This window comes from Aphelocoma coerulescens, unplaced genomic scaffold (assembly GCF_041296385.1).
Source record: "Aphelocoma coerulescens isolate FSJ_1873_10779 unplaced genomic scaffold, UR_Acoe_1.0 HiC_scaffold_143, whole genome shotgun sequence".
Taxonomy (NCBI): domain Eukaryota; kingdom Metazoa; phylum Chordata; class Aves; order Passeriformes; family Corvidae; genus Aphelocoma; species Aphelocoma coerulescens.
This window is the reverse complement of record NW_027183494.1, coordinates 110,860-130,545: the sequence shown is the minus strand read 5'-3', so window position 1 is coordinate 130,545 and position 19,686 is coordinate 110,860. Positions and strand designations below refer to the sequence as shown.

The 19,686-nt window shown below is 56.4% G+C and overlaps 1 protein-coding gene across 1 annotated transcript in view; it reads right to left on the bottom strand.

The window, feature by feature from the left end:
* The window catches only part of POLR2A (RNA polymerase II subunit A), a 77,354-nt gene extending 59,640 nt beyond the window's left edge, over positions 1-17,714 (bottom strand). Inside the window, exons 1-5 of the mRNA XM_068998669.1 lie at positions 17,463-17,714; positions 16,072-16,204; positions 13,290-13,426; positions 8,946-9,119; positions 4,068-4,349 (exon numbers count right to left, since the gene is read on the bottom strand). Of these exons, the coding sequence (XP_068854770.1) occupies positions 4,068-4,349; positions 8,946-9,119; positions 13,290-13,426; positions 16,072-16,204; positions 17,463-17,552 (816 nt within the window). The 5' untranslated portion in view covers positions 17,553-17,714. The remainder of the gene's footprint in view (positions 1-4,067; positions 4,350-8,945; positions 9,120-13,289; positions 13,427-16,071; positions 16,205-17,462) is intronic.
* Between the last annotated feature and the right edge of the window lie 1,972 nt (positions 17,715-19,686).

Here is a 19,686-nt window from a genome sequence, read left to right as displayed (position 1 = left end):
GACCCCAAAACAGCCCCAAATCAGCCCAAAACCTCGCCAGAGAACGCAAAACAGCCCAAAATCAGCCCAAAACCCCTCCAGAGACCCCAAAACAGCCCCAAATCAGCCCAAAATCAGCCCAAAACCCCTCCAGAGACCCCAAAACAGCCCCAAATCAGCCCAAAATCAGCCCAAAACCCCTCCAGAGACCCCAAAACAGCCCCAAATCAGCCCAAAATCAGCCCAAAACCCCTCCAGAGACCCCAAAACAGCCCCAAAACAGCCCCAAATCAGCCCAAAACCCCTCCAGAGACCCCAAAACAGCCCCAAATCAGCCCAAAACCTCGCCAGAGAACCCAAAAGAGCCCAAAATCAGCGCAAAACCTCGCCAGAGAACCCAAAAGCCCACAAATTCATGCCAAAAGCTCACCGGGGATGCCAAAACCCCACAAATTTACCCCAAAACATCTTCAAGTACCCCAAAACCTCTCCGGGGATGCCAAAACCCCAATAATTCACCCCAAAACTGCTCCAGGGTCCCCAAAACACCCCAAAACCATGCCAGGGATGCCAAAACCCAACAAATTCACCCCAAAACCTCTCCAGAAAAACCCAAAACCCGACAAATTCCCCTCAAAACCTCTCCAGGAACCCCAAAACCCCACAAAATCCCCCCAAAACCGCACCTGGTTGCGAGCAGAGCCCTGCATGACGACGGCCGGGCGCACGGACAGCGGCGGCACGGGCAGCACGGTGCCACAGAGACCCCAAATACCACCCCAAACACTCCCAAAATCACCCCAAAACCGCTCCAGTAACCCCAAAACCCTACAAATTCCCCCCAAAACCGCACCTGGTTGCGAGCAGAGCCCTGCATGACGACGGCCGGGCGCACGGACAGCGGCGGCACGGGCAGCACGGTGCCACAGAGACCCCAAATACCACCCCAAACACTCCCAAAATCACCCCAAAACCGCTCCAGGAACCCCAAAACCCCACAAAATCACCCCAAAACTGCTCCAGGCACCCCAAAACCCCCGAAATTCCCCCCAAACCCGCACCTGGTTGCGAGCAGAGCCCTGCATGACGACGGCCGGGCGCACGGAGAGCGGTGGCACGGGCAGCACGGTGCACACAGAGACCCCAAATCACCCCAAATACCACCCCAAAACCCGCTGGAATATCAGTCCAGACACCCCAAAACCCCACAAATTCACCCCAAAACCTCTCCAGGAACCCCAAAACCCCCGAAAATCCCCCCAAACCCACACCTGGTTGCGAGCAGAGCCCTGCATGACGACGGCCGGGAGCACGGACAGCAGCGGCACGGGCAGCACGGTGCCACAGACACCCCAAATCACCCCAAATACCACCCCAAACACTCCCAAAATCACCCCAAAACCGCTCCAGGAACCCTAAAACTCCCCAAACTACCCCAAAAATCTCTCCAGGAACCCCAAAACCCCACAAATTCCCCCCAAAACCACACCTGGTTGCGAGCAGAGCCCTGCATGACGACGGCCGGGCGCACGGACAGCGGCGGCACGGGCAGCACGGTGCCACAGACACCCCAAATCACGCCAAATACCACCCCAAAACCCCCCGGAATGTCACTCCAGACACCCCAAAACCCCACAAATTCATCCCAAAACCTCTCCAGGAACCCCAAAACCCCACAAATTCACCCCAAAACCCTACAAATTCCCCCCAAAACCGCACCTGGTTGCGAGCAGAGCCCTGCATGACGACGGCCGGGCGCACGGACAGCGGCGGCACGGGCAGCACGGTGCCACAGAGACCCAAATCACCCCGAAATATCACCCCAGAGACCCCAAATCACCCCAAACCCCCCCCCCAAACACTCCCAAAATCACCCCAAAACCTCTCCAGGAACCCCAAAACCCCCGAAAATCCCCCCAAACCCGCACCTGGTTGCGAGCAGAGCCCTGCATGACGACGGCCGGGCGCACGGACAGCGGCGGCACGGGCCGCACGGTGCCACAGACACCCCAAATACCACCCCAAACACTCCCAAAATCACCCCAAAACCTCTCCAGGAACCCCAAAACCCCCGAAATTCCCCCCAAACCCGCACCTGGTTGCGAGCAGAGCCCTGCATGACGACGGCCGGGCGCACGGACAGCGGCGGCACGGGCAGCACGGTGCCACAGACACCCCAAATACCACCCCAAACACTCCCAAAATCCCCCCAAAACCGCTCCAGGAACCCCAAAACGCCCGAAATTCCCCCCAAAACCACACCTGGTTGCGAGCAGAGCCCTGCATGACGACGGCCGGGCGCACGGACAGCAGCGGCACGGGCAGCACGGTGCCACAGACACCCCAAATACCACCCCAAACACTCCCAATATCACCCCTAAACCCCACAAATTCCCCGCAAAACCGCTCCAGGAACCCCAAAACCCCACAAATTCACTCCCAAAACCTCTCCAGGAACCCCAAAATCCCCGAAATTCCCCCCAAAACCGCACCTGGTTGCGAGCAGAGCCCTGCATGACGACGGCCGGGCGCACGGACAGCGGCGGCACGGGCAGCACGGTGCCACAGAGACCCCAAATACCACCCCAAACACTCCCAAAATCACCCCAAAACCGCTCCAGGAACCCTAAAATCACCCCAAATCACCCCAAAACCCCCGAAATTCTCCAGAAAACCTCTCCAGGAACCCCAAAACCCCCGAAAATCCCCCCAAACCCGCACCTGGTTGCGAGCAGAGCCCTGCATGACGACGGCCGGGCGCACGGACAGCGGCGGCACGGGCAGCACGGTGCCACAGACACCCCAAATACCACCCCAAACACTCCCAAAATCACCCCAAAACCGCTCCAGGAACCCCAAAACCCTACAAATTCCCCCCAAAACCGCACCTGGTTGCGAGCAGAGCCCTGCATGACGACGGCCGGGCGCACGGACAGCGGCGGCACGGGCAGCACGGTGCCACAGACACCCCAAATCACCCCAAATACCACCCCAAACACTCCCAAAATCACCCCAAAACTGCTCCAGGAACCCTAAAACTCCCCAAACTACCCCAAAAATCTCTCCAGGAACCCCAAAAGCCCACAAATTCCCCCCAAAACCGCACCTGGTTGCGAGCAGAGCCCTGCATGACGACGGCCGGGCGCACGGACAGCGGCGGCACGGGCAGCACGGTGCCACAGAGACCCCAAATACCACCCCAACCACTCCCAAAATCACCCCAAAACCGCTCCAGGAACCCTAAAACTCCCCAAACTACCCCAAAAATCTCTCCAGGAACCCTAAAATCCCACAAAATCCCCCCAAAACCGCACCTGGTTACGAGCAGAGCCCTGCATGACGACGGCCGGGCGCACGGACAGCGGCGGCACGGGCAGCACGGTGCCACAGACACCCCAAATACCACCCCAAACACTCCCAAAATCACCCCAAAACCTCTCCAGGAACCCCAAAACCCCACAAATTCCCCCCAAACCCGCACCTGGTTGCGAGCAGAGCCCTGCATGACGACGGCCGGGCGCACGGACAGCGGCGGCACGGGCAGCACGGTGCCACAGACACCCCAAATACCACCCCAAACACTCCCAAAATCACCCCAAAACTGCTCCAGGAACCCTAAAATCACCCCAAATCACCCCAAAACCCCCGAAATTCTCCAGAAAACCTCTCCAGGAACCCCAAAACCCCCAAAAATCCCCCTAAAACCACAGCTGGTTGCGAGCAGAGCCCTGCATGACGACGGCCGGGCGCACGGACAGCGGCGGCACGGGCAGCACGGTGCCACAGAGACCCCAAATACCACCCCAAATACCACCCCAAAACTCCCCAAAATCATCCTAAAACCCCCCCAAACACTCCCAAAATCACCCCAAAACCTCTCCAGAAACCCCAAAACCCCCGAAAATCCCCCTAAAACCACACCTGGTTGCGAGCAGAGCCCTGCATGACGACGGCCGGGCGCACGGACAGCGGCGGCACGGGCAGCACGGTGCCACAGACACCCCAAATACCACCCCAAACACTCCCAAAATCACCCCAAAACCGCTCCAGGAACCCCAAAACCCCCGAAAATCCCCCCAAACCCGCACCTGGTTGCGAGCAGAGCCCTGCATGACGACGGCCGGGCGCACGGAGAGCGGCGGCACGGGCAGCACGGTGCACACCATCCACTCGGGCCGGGCGAATTTGGGGTCCATGCCCAGCACGAAGCACTCCTCGTCCGAGATGCGCTTGAAGATCTCGTGCACGCGCTCGGGGCTCAGCAGGATCTTCTTCTCCTGCGAGTCCTCGTTCACGTGCTTCCACTCGGCGTAGAGCTCCAGCCCCGAGCGCCGGATGCGCGGCTGGTAGCGCCCGCAGCCGCCGTGGCCCTGAAATTGGGGGAAAATGGTGAAAAATGGGGGAAAAAGGGGCATTTATGGGGTCACACGGGGGATAAAATGAGAAAAATGGGCATTTTTGGGGTCACATGGGGGTTAAAATGGGCATTAACGGGGTAAGAACAGGGGCTGGTAGCGCCCGCAGCCGCCGTGGCCCTGAAACGGGGGGAAAATGGTGAAAAATGGGGGAAAAAGGGGCATTTATGGGGTCACACGGGGGTTAAAAGGGTGAAAAATGGGAAAAAAGGGGCATTTATGGGGTCACATGGGGGTTAAATGGGTGAAAAAGGGGCGTTTATGGGGTTACATGGGGGTTAAAAGGGTGAAAAATCAGCAAAAAGGGGCATTTATGGGGTAATGGGGTCATTAACGGGGTAAGAACAGGGGCTGGCAGCGCCCGCAGCCGCCGTGGCCCTGAAACGGGGGAAAAAGGGGCATTTATGGGGTCACACGGGGGTTAAAAGGGGCATTTATGGGGTCACACGGGGGTTAAAAGGGGCATTTATGGGGTCACACGGGGGTTAAAATGGGAAAAATGGGCATTAATGGGGTAAGAACAGGGGCTGGCAGCGCCCGCAGCCGCCGTGGCCCTGAAACGGGGCAGAAATGGGGGAAAAATGGGCAAAAAATGGGCATTAATGGGGTAATGGGGTCATTAACGGGGTAAGAACAGGGGCTGGCAGCGCCCGCAGCCGCCGTGGCCCTGAAATGGGGGAAAAAGGGGCATTTATGGGGTCACACAGGGGTTAAAAGGGTGAAAAATGGGCATTTATGGGGTCACACGGGGGTATAAAGGGGGAAAAATGGGTGAAAAATGGGCATTTATGGGGTCACATGGGGGTATAAAGGGGGAAAAATGGGAAAAAAGGGGCATTTATGGGGTCACATGGGGGTTAAAAGGGTGAAAAATGGGAAAAAAGGGGCATTTATGGGGTCACATGGGGGTTAAATGGGTGAAAAAGGTGCGTTTATGGGGTTACATGGGGGTTAAAAGGGTGAAAAATTGGCAAAAAGGGGCATTTATGGGGTAATAGGGTCATTAACGGGGTAAGAACAGGGGCTGGCAGCGCCCGCAGCCGCCGTGGCCCTGAAACGGGGGAAAAAGGGGCATTTATGGGGTCACACGGGGGTTAAAAGGGGCATTTATGGGGTCACACGGGGGTTAAAATGGGAAAAATGGGCATTAATGGGGTAAGAACAGGGGCTGGGAGCACCCGCAGCTGCCGTGGCCCTGAAATTGGGGGAAAATGGGGGGAAAAAGGGGCATTTATGGGGTCACACGGGGGTTAAAAGGGTGAAAAATGGGAAAAAAGGGGCATTTATGGGGTCACACAGGGGTTTAAAGGGGCATTTATGGGGTAAGAACAGGGGCTGGGAGCGCCCGCAGCCGCCGTGGCCCTGAAATGGGGGCAAAAATGGGAAAAATGGGTGAAAAATGGGCATTAATGGGGTCAAACGGGGGTAATGGGGTCATTAATGGGGTAAGAACAGGGGCTGGCAGCACCCACAGCTGCCGTGGCCCTGAAATGGGGGGGAAAGGGGGAAAAAGGGGTGAAAAATGGGTGAAAAAGGGGAGAAAAAGGGGCATTTATGGGGTCACACGGGGGTTTAAAGGGGCATTAATGGGGTAAGAACAGGGGCTGGTAGCGCCCGCAGCCGCCGTGGCCCTAAAATGGGGGCAAAAATGGGAAAAATGGGCAAAAAATGGGCATTTATGGGGTCACACGGGGGTTAAATGGGAAAAGGGGCATTTACGGGGTGATGGGGTCATTAATGGGGCCACAAAGAGGAATTTGGGGCCACTAAGGAGGATTTTGAGGCCACAAAGAGGAATTTTGAGGCCGGTAAGGAGGATTTTGGGGCCAAAAAGGAGGAATTTGGGGCCACAAAGTCAAATTTTGGGGCCACAAAGACGAATTTTGGGGCCACAAAGACGAATTTTGGGGCCACAAAGCAGGAATTTGGGGCCACTAAGGAAGACTTTGAGGCCACTAAGAGGAATTTTGGGGCCACAAAGACAAATTTGGGGGCCACAAAGACAAACTTGGGGCCACTAAGGAAGATTTTGAGGCCACAAAGTCGAATTTGGAGGCCACAAAGACGAATTTTGGGGCCACAAAGACGAATTTCGGGGCCACTAAAAGGATTTTGAGGCCACAAAGAGGATTTTGGGGCCACTAAGGAGGATTTTGGGGCCACTAAGGAGGAATTTGGGGCCACAAAGACAAACTTGGGGCCACTAAGGAAGATTTTGAGGCCACAGAGTCAAATTTTGGGGCCACAAAGTCGAATTTTGAGGCCACTAAAGACAAATTTGGGGCCACAAAGACAAACTTTGAGGCCACAAAGACGAATTTTGGGGCCACAAAGACGAATTTCAGGGCCACTAAAAGGATTTTGGGGCCACAAAGACAAACTTGGGGCCACAGACAAACTTGGGACCACAAACTTGGGGCCATTAAGGAAGATTTTGAGGCCACAAAGATGAATTTTGAGGCCACAAAGCAGGAATTTGGGGCCACTAAGGAGGATTTTGGGGCCAAAAAGGAGGAATTTGGGGCCAAAAAGGAGGATTTTGGGGCCACTAAGGAGGATTTTGAGGCCACAAAGTCGAATTTTGAGGCCACTAAAGACAAATTTGGGGCCACAAAGACAAACTTGGGGCCACTAAGGAGGAATTTGGGCCACTAAGGAAGATTTTGAGGCCACAAAGACAAATTTTGAGGCCACAAAGTCCAATTTTGAGGCCACAAAGTCGAATTTTGAGGCCACAAAGTCGAATTTTGAGACCACTAAAGACAAATTTGGGGCCACTAAGGAAGATTTTGAGGCCACAAAGTCCAATTTGAGGCCACAAAGACAAATTTTGAGGCCACAAAGACGAATTTTGAGACCACAAAGACGAATTTGGGGCCACTAAGACAAACTTGGGGCCACTAAGGAAGATTTTGAGGCCACAAAGTCGAATTTTGGGGACACTAAGGAGGAATTTGGGGCCACAAAGACGAATTTGGGGCTACTAAGGAGGAATTTGGGTCCACTAAGGAGGATTTTGAGGCCAAAAAGGAGGAATTTGGGGCCACAAAGACAAATTTGGGGCCACAAAGACAAACTTGGGGTCACTAAGGAAGATTTTGAGGCCACAAAGTCGAATTTTGGGGCCACAAAGTCGAATTTTGGGGCCACTAAGGAGGATTTTGGGGCCACTAAGGAGGAATTTGAGGCCACAAAGTCGAATTTTGAGGCCACTAAAGACAAATTTGGGGCCACAAAGACAAACTTGGGGCCACTAAGGAGGAATTTGGGCCACTAAGGAAGATTTTGAGGCCACAAAGACAAATTTTGAGGCCACAAAGTCCAATTTTGAGGCCACAAAGTCGAATTTTGAGGCCACAAAGTCGAATTTTGAGGCCACTAAGGAAGATTTTGAGGCCACAAAGTCGAATTTGGAGGCCACAAAGTTGAATTTTGGGGCCACAAAGTCGAATTTTGGGGCCACTAAGGAGGATTTTGGGGCCACTAAGGAGGAATTTGAGGCCACAAAGTCGAATTTTGAGGCCACTAAAGACAAACTTGGGGCCACTAAGGAGGAATTTGGGTCCACTAAGGAAGATTTTGAGGCCACAAAGTCAAATTTTGAGGCCACAAAGACAAATTTTGAGGCCACAAAGACAAATTTGGAGGCCACAAAGTCGAATTTTGGGGCCACAAAGTCGAATTTTGGGGCCACTAAGGAGGAATTTGAGGCCACAAAGTCGAATTTTGAGGCCACTAAAGACAAATTTGGGGCCACAAAGACAAACTTGGGGCCACTAAGGAGGAATTTGGGCCACTAAGGAAGATTTTGAGGCCACAAAGACAAATTTTGAGGCCACAAAGTCCAATTTTGAGGCCACAAAGACGAATTTTGAGGCCACAAAGACAAACTTGGGGCCACTAAGGAAGATTTTGAGGCCACAAAGTCGAATTTGGAGGCCACAAAGTCGAATTTTGGGGCCACAAAGTCGAATTTTGGGGCCACTAAGGAGGATTTTGGGGCCACTAAGGAGGAATTTGAGGCCACAAAGTCGAATTTTGAGGCCACTAAAGACAAATTTGGGGCCACAAAGACAAACTTGGGGCCACTAAGGAGGAATTTGGGCCACTAAGGAAGATTTTGAGGCCACAAAGACAAATTTTGAGGCCACAAAGTCCAATTTTGAGGCCACAAAGTCGAATTTTGAGGCCACAAAGTCGAATTTTGAGGCCACAAAGTCGAATTTTGAGGCCACTAAGGAAGATTTTGAGGCCACAAAGTCGAATTTGGAGGCCACAAAGTTGAATTTTGGGGCCACAAAGTCGAATTTTGGGGCCACTAAGGAGGATTTTGGGGCCACTAAGGAGGAATTTGAGGCCACAAAGTCGAATTTTGAGGCCACTAAAGACAAATTTGGGGCCACAAAGACAAACTTGGGGCCACTAAGGAGGATTTTGGGGCCACTAAGGAGGAATTTGGGCCACTAAGGAAGATTTTGAGGCCACAAAGTCCAATTTTGAGGCCACAAAGTCGGATTTCGGGGCCACAAAGACGAATTTTGGGGTGGCCACCTTCTCCTTGGTGAGGTCCTCATCGCCCTCGGGCTGCTCCACGCCGAACTTGTGGTCCATCTCCTCGCCTCCCTCGCAGATGTTCTTGCCCTTGCACAGGTCGTAGACGTGCGTCAGCCGCTTCTTGGGTTGCCCCTTGGACTTGCCCAGGATGTCTTTGATCTTGGGGTTGTTCTGCCCAAAAACAAAAACAACCCCGCAGCGTTTCGGGGTCACGCGGAGGAGTTTTCGGGGGGACGGTGGCGGTTTGGGGTGAGAAAAGGAGGTTTTGGGGTTTTCCCCCCATCTCGGTATCTTTAGGGGGTTGTAGGAGCAGGCAGGAGGGGGGAATAGGGGGGGGTGGGGTGGGGGGTACTTCGGGTGTTGGTGGCAGAGTTGGTGTCGCCGCGGTTGTCACCTCGAGTCTGTCACCCCAACTCTGTCACCTCAACTCTGTCACCTGCTCCTGGTGTCACCTCGAGTCTGTCACCCCAACTCTGTCACCTGCTCCTGGTGTCACCCAAACTCCGTCACCTCAACTCCATTACCTCCTCCTGGTATCACCTCAACTCTGTCACCCCAACTCTGTCACCTGCTCCTGGTGTCACCTCCTCCCTTGGTGTCACCCTAACTCTGTCACCTCAACTCTGTCACCCACTCTTGGTGTCACCCCAACACTGTCACCTGCTCCTGGTGTCACCTCGGCTGTCACCCGCTCTTGGTGTCACCTCCTCCCTTGGTGTCACCCCAACTCTGCCACCTGCTCTTGGTGTCACCTCAACTCTGTCACCCCCTCCTGGTGTCACCCCAACTCTCTCACCACTGTTGGTGTCACCTCAACTCCGTCACCCCCTCTTGGTGTCCCCTCGGCTGTCACCCGCTCTTGGTGTCACCCGCTCTTGGTGTCACCTCAACTCTGTCACCCCAATTCTGTCACCTCCTCTTGGTGTCACCCCAACCCTGTCACCTGCTCTTGGTGTCACCTCAACTCCGTCACCCCCTCTTGGTGTCCCCTCAGCTGTCACCCGCTCTTGGTGTCACCTCCTCCCTTGGTGTCACCCCAATTCTGTCACCTGCTCTTGGTGTCACCTCAACTCTGTCACCTCAACTCTTGTCACCCCCTCTTGGTGTCACTGCGGCTGTCACCCGCTCTTGGTGTCACCCCAATTCTGACACCTCAACTCTGTCACCCGCTCTTGGTGTCACCCCAACTCCGTCACCTCAACTCCATCACCTCCTCCTGGTGTCACCTCAACTCTGTCACCCCAATTCTGTCACCCACTCTTGGTGTCACCCCAATTCTGACACCTCAACTCTGTCACCTGCTCCTGGTGTCACCTCGAGTCTGTCACCTCAACTCTGTCACCCCAATTCTGTCACCCCAACCCTGTCACCTGCTCCTGGTGTCACCCCAACTCCATCACCTCAACTCCATCACCTCCTCCTGGTGTCACCCCAACTCTGTCACCCCAACTCTGTCACCCGCTCTTGGTGTCACCTCCTCCCTTGGTGTCACCCCAACTCTGTCACCTGCTCTTGCTGTCACCTCAACTCTGTCACCCCCTCCTGGTGTCACCTCCTCCCGTGGTGTCACCCCAACTCTGTCACCCCAATTCTGTCAGCTCCTCTTGGTGTCCCCTCGGCTGTCACCTGCTCTTGGTGTCACCTCCTCCCTTGGTGTCACCCCAACTCCATTACCTGCTCTTGGTGTCACCCCAACTCTGTCACCCCAACTCTGTCACCTGCTCTTGGTGTCACCTCAACTCTGTCACCCCAATTCTGTCACCCCCTCTTGGTGTCACTGCGGCTGTCACCCGCTCTTGGTGTCACCCCAATTCTGACACCCCAACTCTGTCACCCGCTCTTGGTGTCACCTCAACTCTGTCACCTCAATTCCATTACCTCCTCCTGGTGTCACCTCAACTCTGTCACCCGCTCTTGGTGTCACCCCAATTCTGACACCCCAACTCCATCACCTCAACTCCATCACCTCCTCCTGGTGTCACCCCAACTCTGTCACCCCAACTCTGTCACCTGCTCCTGGTGTCACCTCGGCTGTCACCCGCTCTTGGTGTCACCTCCTCCCTTGGTGTCACCCCAACTCTGTCACCTGCTCTTGGTGTCACCTCAACTCTGTCACCCCAATTCTGTCACCCCTCTTGGTGTCACTGCGGCTGTCACCCGCTCTTGGTGTCACCCCAATTCTGACACCCCAACTCTGTCATCTGCTCCTGGTGTCACCTCGAGTCTGTCACCTCAACTCTGTCACCTCAACTCTGTCACCCCAATTCTGACACCCCAATTCTGACACCCGCTCCTGGTGTCACCTCAACTCCGTCACCTCAACTCCATCACCTCCTCCTGGTGTCACCTCAACTCTGTCACCCGCTCTTGGTGTCACCTCAACTCTGTCACCCCAACTCCATCACCTCCTCTTGGTGTCACCATGGCTGTCACCTGCTCTTGGTGTCACCCCAACCCTGCCACCTGCTCTTGCTGTCACCTCAACTCTGTCGCCCACTCTTGGTGTCACCTCCGCCGTCACCCCAACTCTGTCACCCCAACTCCATCACCCACTCTTGGCGTCACCTCAGCTGTCACCTCCCTTGGTGTCACTCCAACTCTCTCACCACCCTTGGTGTCACCCCAACTCCGTCACCCCTTCTTGGGGTCACCTCAGCTCTCACCTGCTCTTGGTGTCACCTCAACTCCGTCACCCCAACTCTGTCACCTCCTCTTGGTGCCACCTCGGCTGTCACCTGCTCTTGGTGTCACCTCAACTCTGTCACCCCAACCCTGTCACCTGCTCTTGGTGTCACCCCAACTCCGTCACCCCCTCTTGGTGTCCCCTCAGCTGTCACCCGCTCTTGGTGTCACCTCCTCCCTTGGTGTCACCCCAACTCTGTCACCTGCTCTTGGTGTCACCTCAACTCTGTCACCTCAACTCTGTCACCCCAATTCTGTCACCCCCTCTTGGTGTCACCCCAATTCTGACACCCCAACTCTGTCACCTGCTCCTGGTGTCACCTCCTCCCTTGGTGTCACCCCAACTCTGACACCTCCTCTTGGTGTCACCTTGGCTCTCACCCCCTCTTGGTGTCACCTCAGCTGTCACCTGCTCCTGGTGTCACCTCAACTCTGCCACCTCAACTCCATCACCCCCTCTTGGTGTCACCCCAACTCTGTCACCCCCCCTTTGTCCCCCCGTGGTTTTTGGGTCACCCTGTTGTTTTTTTGGGCTCCCCCCGTGGTTTTTTGGGCTCCCCCCGTGGTTTCTTCAGGTCACCCTGGGGTTTTTTTGGGGTCCCCCCGTGGTTTCTTGGGTCCCCCCGTGATTTTTTGAGGTCCCCCCCTGTGGTTTTTTTGGGGTCCCCCCGTGGTTTTTCTGGTCCCCCCCTGTGGTTTTTTTGGGCTCCCCCCGTGGTTTTTTGGGCTCCCCCCGTGGTTTTTTGGGCTCCCCCCGTGGCTTTTTTGGGGTCCCCCTGTGGCTTTTTTGGGTCTCCCCATGGTTTTTGGGTCCCCCCCGTAGTTTTTTTGGGCTTCCCCTGTGGTTTTTTTGGGCTCCCCCCGTGGTTTTTTGGGTCACCCTGTTGTTTTTTTTGGGTCCCCTCGTGGTTTTCTGGGTCACCCCGTTGTTTTTTTGGGTTCCCCCCGTGGTTTTTTGGGCTCCCCCCATGGTTTTTTTGGGCTCCCCCCATGGTTTCTTTAGGTCACCCTGTGGTTTTTTTGGGTCACCCCGTTGTTTTTTTGGGCTCCCCTCGTGGTTTTTTTGGTCCCCCCCCGTGGTTTTTGGGCTCCCCTCGTGGTTTTTGGGCTCCCCCCGTGGTTATTTTGGGCTCCCCCCGTGGTTTTTTGGGCTCCCCTCGTGGTTTTTTGGGCTCCCCTCGTGGTTTTTGGGTCACCCCGTGGTTTTTTTGGGTCACCTTGTTGTTTTTTAGCCCCCCCAGTATTCTTTATGGGGTCCCCCCGTGATTTTTTGGGTCACCCTGTTGTTTGTTTGGGTCTCCCCGTGGTTTTTTGGGTCACCCCGTGGTGTTTTTGGGGTCCCCCTGTGGTTTTTTTGGTGTCCCCCCGTGGTTTTTTGGGCTCCCCCCGTGGTTTTTTTGGGGTCCCCTCATGCTTTTTTGGGTCTCCCCATGGTTTTTGGGTCCCCCCGTGGTTTTTGGGTCCCCCGTGGTTTTTTTGGGGTCCCCCCTGTGTTTTTTTTGGGGTCCCCCCTGTGTTTTTTTTGGGGTCCCCTCATGGTTTTTTGGTCCCCCCGTGATTTTTTTTGGTCCCCCCTGTGGTTTTTGGGCTCCCCCTGTGATTTTTTGGTCCCCCCTGTGATTTTTTGGGCTCCCCCCCTGTGATTTTTTGGGGTCTCACCGAGTCCACGAGGAGCTTGGAGCAGAAGAAGCAGACGCAGCGCAGGATTTTCATGGTTTTCCCCAGGAAGCCCACGTGGAACACGGGCTTGGCCAGCTCGATGTGCCCGAAGTGGCCCGGGCACTCCGTCATGTTCCCTGGGGACACCCCCAAATCGGCTTTAGGGGGGGCTGGGATCGAGGGGAACCCCCCCTTTCCCCCCACCCCAGCGTGGGGTTCGGGGATGGCGCTGCTGGATGGGAAGGGTGGGAAAGGAGAAGTTCTGAAAAAAGGGATCCTGGAAAAGGGGAAATGCTCCAAAAATGGGAAAAACCCCCCCCAAAAAAATCAGGGATATTCACCCGAAAAAATTGGGGATGCACCCCCAAAAAAATGGGGATATTACCCCCGAAAAAATGGGGATATTCCCCCAGAAAAATGGGGATATTCCCCAAAAAATGGGGATATTCCCCCCCAAAAAAGGGGAAACCGCCCAAAAAAAGGGGAAAACGCCCAAAAAAATGGGGATATTACCCCCCAAAAAATGGGGATATTCCCCCAGAAAAATGGGGATATTCCCCAAAAAAATCGGGGATATTCCCCCAAAAAATCGGGGATATACCCCCCCAAAAAAAGGGGATATACCCCCAAAAAAATGGGGATATTCCCCCCAAAAAATGGGGATATTCCCCCCCAAAAATGGGGAAAACGCCCAAAAAAAAGGGGACCCTGAAAAAAGGGGAAAACCCCAAAAAAATCGAGGATATTCCCCCCAAAAAATGAGGATATTCCCCCCAAAAAAACGGGAAAACGCTCAAAAAAAGGGGACACTGAAAAAAGGGGAAATGCCCCAAAAATCAGGGATATTCCCCCCAAAAAATGGGGATATTCCCCCAAAAAATCAGGGATATTCCCCCCAAAAAAACGGGGATATTCCCCCCAAAAATCGGGGATATTCCCCCCAAAAAAGGGGGCCCTGAAAAAAGGGGAAAACCCCAAAAATCGGGGATATTCCCCCCAAAAAATGGGGATATTCCCCCAAAAAATCGGGGATATTCCCCCCCAAAAAAATGGGGATATTCCCCCCAAAAATCAGGGATATTCCCCCCCAAAAAATGGGGAAAACACCCAAAAAAAGGGGGCCCTGAAAAAAGGGGAAAACCCCAAAAATCGGGGATATTCCCCCCAAAAAATCAGGGATATTCCCCCCCAAAAAGGGGGCCCTGAAAAAAGGGGAAAACCCCAAAAATCGGGGATATTCCCCCCAAAAAATTGGGGATATTCCCCCCCAAAAAAGGGGAAAACACCCAAAAAAAGGGGACCCTGAAACAAGGGGAAAACCCCAAAAATCGGGGATATTCCCCAAAAAAAGGGGACCCCAAAAAACCAGAAAAACCCTGAAAAAACGGAAACCCACCCCAAAAAAGGTTCAGGGCCCTCCCAGTGAGGATTTTGGGGGTTCAGGGCCCTCCCTGTGAGGATTTTGGGGGTTCAGGCCCCCCCCCAGTGAGGATTTGGGGGTTCAGGCCCCTCCCTGTGAGGATTTTGGGGGTTCAGGGCCCTCCCAGTGAGGATTCTGGGGGTTCAGGGCCCCTCCCAGTGAGGATTTCGGGGGTTCAGGGCCCCTCCCTGTGAGGATTTTGAGGCTTCAGGCCCTCCCAGTGAGGATTTAGGGGGGTTCAGGACCCTCCCAGTGAGGATTTTGGGGGTTCAGGACCCTCCCAGTGAGGATTTGGGGGGTTCAGGACCCTCCCTGTGAAGGTTTGAGGAGTTCAGGACCCTCTTTGTGAGGATTTTGGGGGTTCAGGTCCCTCCCAGTGAGGATTTTGGGGTTCAGGACTCTCCCAGCGAGGATTTTGGGATTCAGGACCCTCCCAGTGAGGATTTGGGGGTTCAGGCCCTCCCAGTGAGGATTTTGGGGTTCAGGACTCTCCCCATGAGGATTTTGGGGTTCAGGACTCTCCCCGTGAGGATTTTGAGGCTTCAAGACCCTCCCAGTGAGGATTTTGGGGGTTCAGGGCCCTCCCTGTGAGGATTTTGGGGGGTTCAGGACCCTCCCAGTGAGGATTTTGGGGGGTCAGGGCCCCTCCCTGTGAAGATTTGAGGAGTTCAGGACCCTCTTTGTGATGCTTTTGGGGCTTCAGGGATCTCCCAGTGAGGATTTTGGGGCCCAGGACACCCCCAGTGAGAATTTTGGGGTCCAGGAGCCCTCTCTGTGAGATCTTGGGGGTTCAGGGCCCTCCCAGTGAGGATTTTGGGGGTTCAGGACCCTCCCAGTGAGGATTTGGGGGGTTCAGGACCCTCCCTGTGAAGGTTTGAGGAGTTCAGGACCCTCTTTGTGAGGATTTTGGGGGTTCAGGTCCCTCCCAGTGAGGATTTTGGGGTTCAGGACTCTCCCAGTGAGGATTTTGGGATTCAGGACCCTCCCAGTGAGGATTTGGGGGTTCAGGCCCTCCCAGTGAGGATTTTGGGGTTCAGGACTCTCCCCATGAGGATTTTGGGGTTCAGGACTCTCCCTGTGAGGATTTTGAGGCTTCAAGACCCTCCCAGTGAGGATTTTGGGGGTTCAGGGCCCTCCCTGTGAGGATTTTGGGGGGTTCAGGCCCCTCCCAGTGAGGATTTTGGGGGGTCAGGGCCCTCCCAGTGAGGATTTTGGGGTTCAAGACCCCCCCAGTGAGGATTTTGGGGGTTCAGGGCCCCTCCCAGTGAGGATTTTGGGGTTCAGGGCCCCTCCCAGTGAGGATTTTGAGGCTTCAGAACCCTTCCTGTGAGGATTTTGGGGTTCAGGGCCCCCCTGACTCACCAGCACAGGTCTGGCACCGCCCCGTCCTCTCGATGACGCCCTGCCGGGGGTCCATGAGCCCCCCCAGTTTGGGGCGTCCCCCCTCGGTGGTTTCGGGGTATTTGATGCCCCCCTCGGTCACCGACATCCGTTTCTAAGGGGGGGGGGGAGGGAAAAAGGGGAAACTGAGGCACTTGGGGACCCCTCCCCCTCTCAGATCCCAAATTCATCCCCGAAACCCCCACCCCCAAAAAAACCCCAAATGGGTGAGGACACCCCAAGTGACCCCTCCCTCCTTTTCAATGCACCCCAAAATTCACACGGGGACCCCAAATCACCCCCTGGCTCTTGTGGGGTGTCCTGGGACGCCCCAAATCTTTCAGGGACCCCAATAATCCTTCAAGGCAGAGCTGTGAACCCCTCATGGCCCCTTCAGGGGGGGTCTCTGGGGGGGTAAGGAGGGGGGTTCAGGGACCCCAAAATCTCTCCAGACCCTTCCAAAGACACCCTGGCTCCCTCAGCACGCAGCCAGAGACCCCAAAACCCCCTCAGGACACCCCCAAATCCTCCCAGAGCCCCTCTGAGCATTGCCAGGGATCCCCAAATCCCTTCCACAGGGACCCCAAGAACTTTGGGGCACCCTAAGAACCTCTCTGGAATCGCTCCTGGGACCCCAAAGTTGCTCCAAAGAGCACCCCAGGAGCACCAAAACTCCTCCAGAGCACCCCAAAACTCTTCCAGAGGCTCCTCCAGGGATCCCAAATCCCCTCCAGGGCACCCCAAAGCTCCTGGGACACCCCCAGTGATAGTCCAGAGCACCCCAGGGTGCCTCCAGGAACCCCAAAGTGCCTCCAGGATAAACAGTGTTCCTCAGTTTCCCCCTAAAGGCCTTCAAGGCACACTGAGCCACTCTCAGGTACCCCAAAGCCCTGCCAAGACACCCCAATACCTTCTAGAGATGCCCCGGCCACATCTCAAGGACCCCCAAATTCCTCCCGGGCTCCTTGAGCCGTTCTCAGGGACTCCCGATTCCCCTCCAGGCCACCTCAATGCACTTCCAAAGGCTCCCTGGACGCTCCCAGAAGAAGCCAAAATCCCGCCAGCGAATCCCGAATCACTCTCGGGACTCTTCCAGAGGCTCCCTGGGCACCCCAAAACCTTCCAGAACTCGGTTTGGGTCCCCAAAACCCCTCAGGACCCTCTAAATCCCCCTCCGAGCTCTCCCCTCTCCCCCATTCAACCCCCCCCGGGCCTGTGGGGGGCGCTGTCCCCGCCCGCCCCCCGCCCGGGGCCTCTCCGCCCCCCGCTCTCGCTGCCCCGGCGCCATTTCCCGCCGCCGCTCGCCCTCAGCCGCCGGCCCCGTTCCCGCCGCGGGCCCCGCGCTTCCGTCCGCGCCGCCCCGGCCCCGGTACCATCTCATCGGGGCTGAGGATCCCGAACTGGACTCGTTTGATGGTGCGCAGCGGGCAGGCGCTGTCGCCCGAGGGCGGCCCGCCGTGCATGGCGCCGGTGGGGCCGCGGCCTCGCGCCGCTTCGACTGCTCGGAATCGATCCCCCTCACGGAGGGGTTGCGGAAGGAGTTTGAACCCCTCCCCGGGGACAACCGGGAGCCGGCCCCTCACGGAGCCCCCGGCGCGGAGCTCCCCCCCCTCCGCTCCGCCGGCTCCGCGCTCACGGCGCGACTGAGCTCGGTGAGGCACCGGCGCCGCCTTATATAGACTCGGCCCCCGCGAGCCGCCGGAGGGGGCGTGGCCGGAGCGTACCAAGCGCCTCACGGGCAAAAGGGGGGGGGCGGGGGAAAGAAGCGGCGGGAAGGGGAGGGGACGGCGGGTCCCGTTACGGTCCGTGAGGGGAGCGAGGAGCGGGGAAGGCGGAGGGAAGCGGTGGCTGCTCCGTGAAGCCCTCGCGGAACGCGCCGCCGTCGGACCCCGCCCCCCCTTCCGGCGCGGTGGGATAGGCTCATGAATAATTCATTTTAAAACCCCGCCCCTGACGCCCGAGCCTTGAGGGACCGGGAGGCGGAGGGCGGTCGGCGACGGGCTGCCGGAAGTTGACGGAGACTGACGGAGATAGCCGAAGTACCGCCGGAAGTGGGCGGAGATCGACGAAGCGCTGCCGGAGAGCGACGGAATTGACCGAAGCCTGCCGGAGATAACCGAATACTGACGGAAAATAATGAAAACAGACGAAACTCGGGCGGACGGTGCCGAAAGCTGCCGAAGAGTGTGCGGAAGGTGACGGAAATTACCGAAGCTCTGACGGAGGGTGCCGAAGCAAAAGCGGACGGTGCCGGAAATGGCCGAAGAACTGCTCCGGCCGCGGCCTGCTCAGCCCCGGCCTCGCCCGTCCGGCCCGGCCGCTCCCGGTGCTCCCGGCCCGGCCGTGGCCGCTGGGAAAGGCCGAGGCTTTGAGGCCTGTTCCGGATGGGGTGGAGGGGGCGGCGGGGAAGGGGCTGTGGGAGGCGAGAGGAGTATTTAGGGGAAGGTGGAGGGGGTCGGGGCGATCAGGGTCAGGGAGCAGGGATTTGGGGGGCAGAGGGGTCAGAGAGAGATAATTAGAGGTAAAATTGGGGTAGGAAAGGGTATTTTGGGGCAGCAGGAGGGTGATAAGGAAAGGGAAGGGACAGAAAAAGGATTTGGGGGACAGGAAGGGGGTATTTAGGGAAAGCAGAAGTGGTTTAGGGACAATTTGGGCAAGAAAGGTGTATTTTGGAGTAGGGGGAGGGTTTGTGGGGCCATTTGGGGTCGGGGAGGGGGGATTTGAGCAGAGCAGGAGGTTTGGGGTGACACAGAAGGGGTTGGGGGAAAATTGGAGCAAGAAAGATGAATTTTGGGGCTCATTTATGGCCAAGGAGGAGGAATTTGGGGGAGTCAAATAAAAAGGCGTTTTGGGGGGTTGGGGGATATTTAGGGCGAGGATTTTAGGGCAGAGAAGGGGCAATTTGGGGAGCAGGGGGAGATTTTGAGGGGTTTTGTGGGGGTTTTCCCCCCTTCCACATCACCCAAGGCCAGGGTGTTGCCCCACCCCCACCCCCGGTGTCACTGCGTCCGCCTGTCCTTGGCGCTGACCCCAGTGGTGGGGTCTCGTCACCGTCACTGATCCCCAGCGGGGTCTGGGTTGTCCCCCACACACGTCCGGGTGGTACCGGCAGGGTAGGGTGACACGGTAGGGTGACACGGTAGGGTGACACGGTAGGGTGACGCGGTAGGGTGACACAGAAGGGTGACACAGTGGGGTGACACGGTAGGGTGACACGGTAGGGTGACACAGGGTGACACGGTAAGGTGACGTGGTAGGGTGACACAGAAGGGTGACGCAGTAGGGTGACACAGGGTGACACGGTAGGGTGACACGGTAAGGTGACACAGAAGGGTGACACAGGGTGACATGGTAAGGTGACACAGTAGGGTGACATGGAAGGATGACACGGTAGGGTGACACAGGGTGACACGGTAAGGTGACACGGTAAGGTGACACGGTAGGGTGACACAGGGTGACACGGTAAGGTGACGTGGTAGGGTTACACGGTAGGGTGACACGGTAGGGCGACACAGGGTGACATGGTAAGGTGACGTGATAGGGTGACACGGTAGGGTGACACAGAAGGGTGACACGGTAAGGTGACATGGTAGGGTG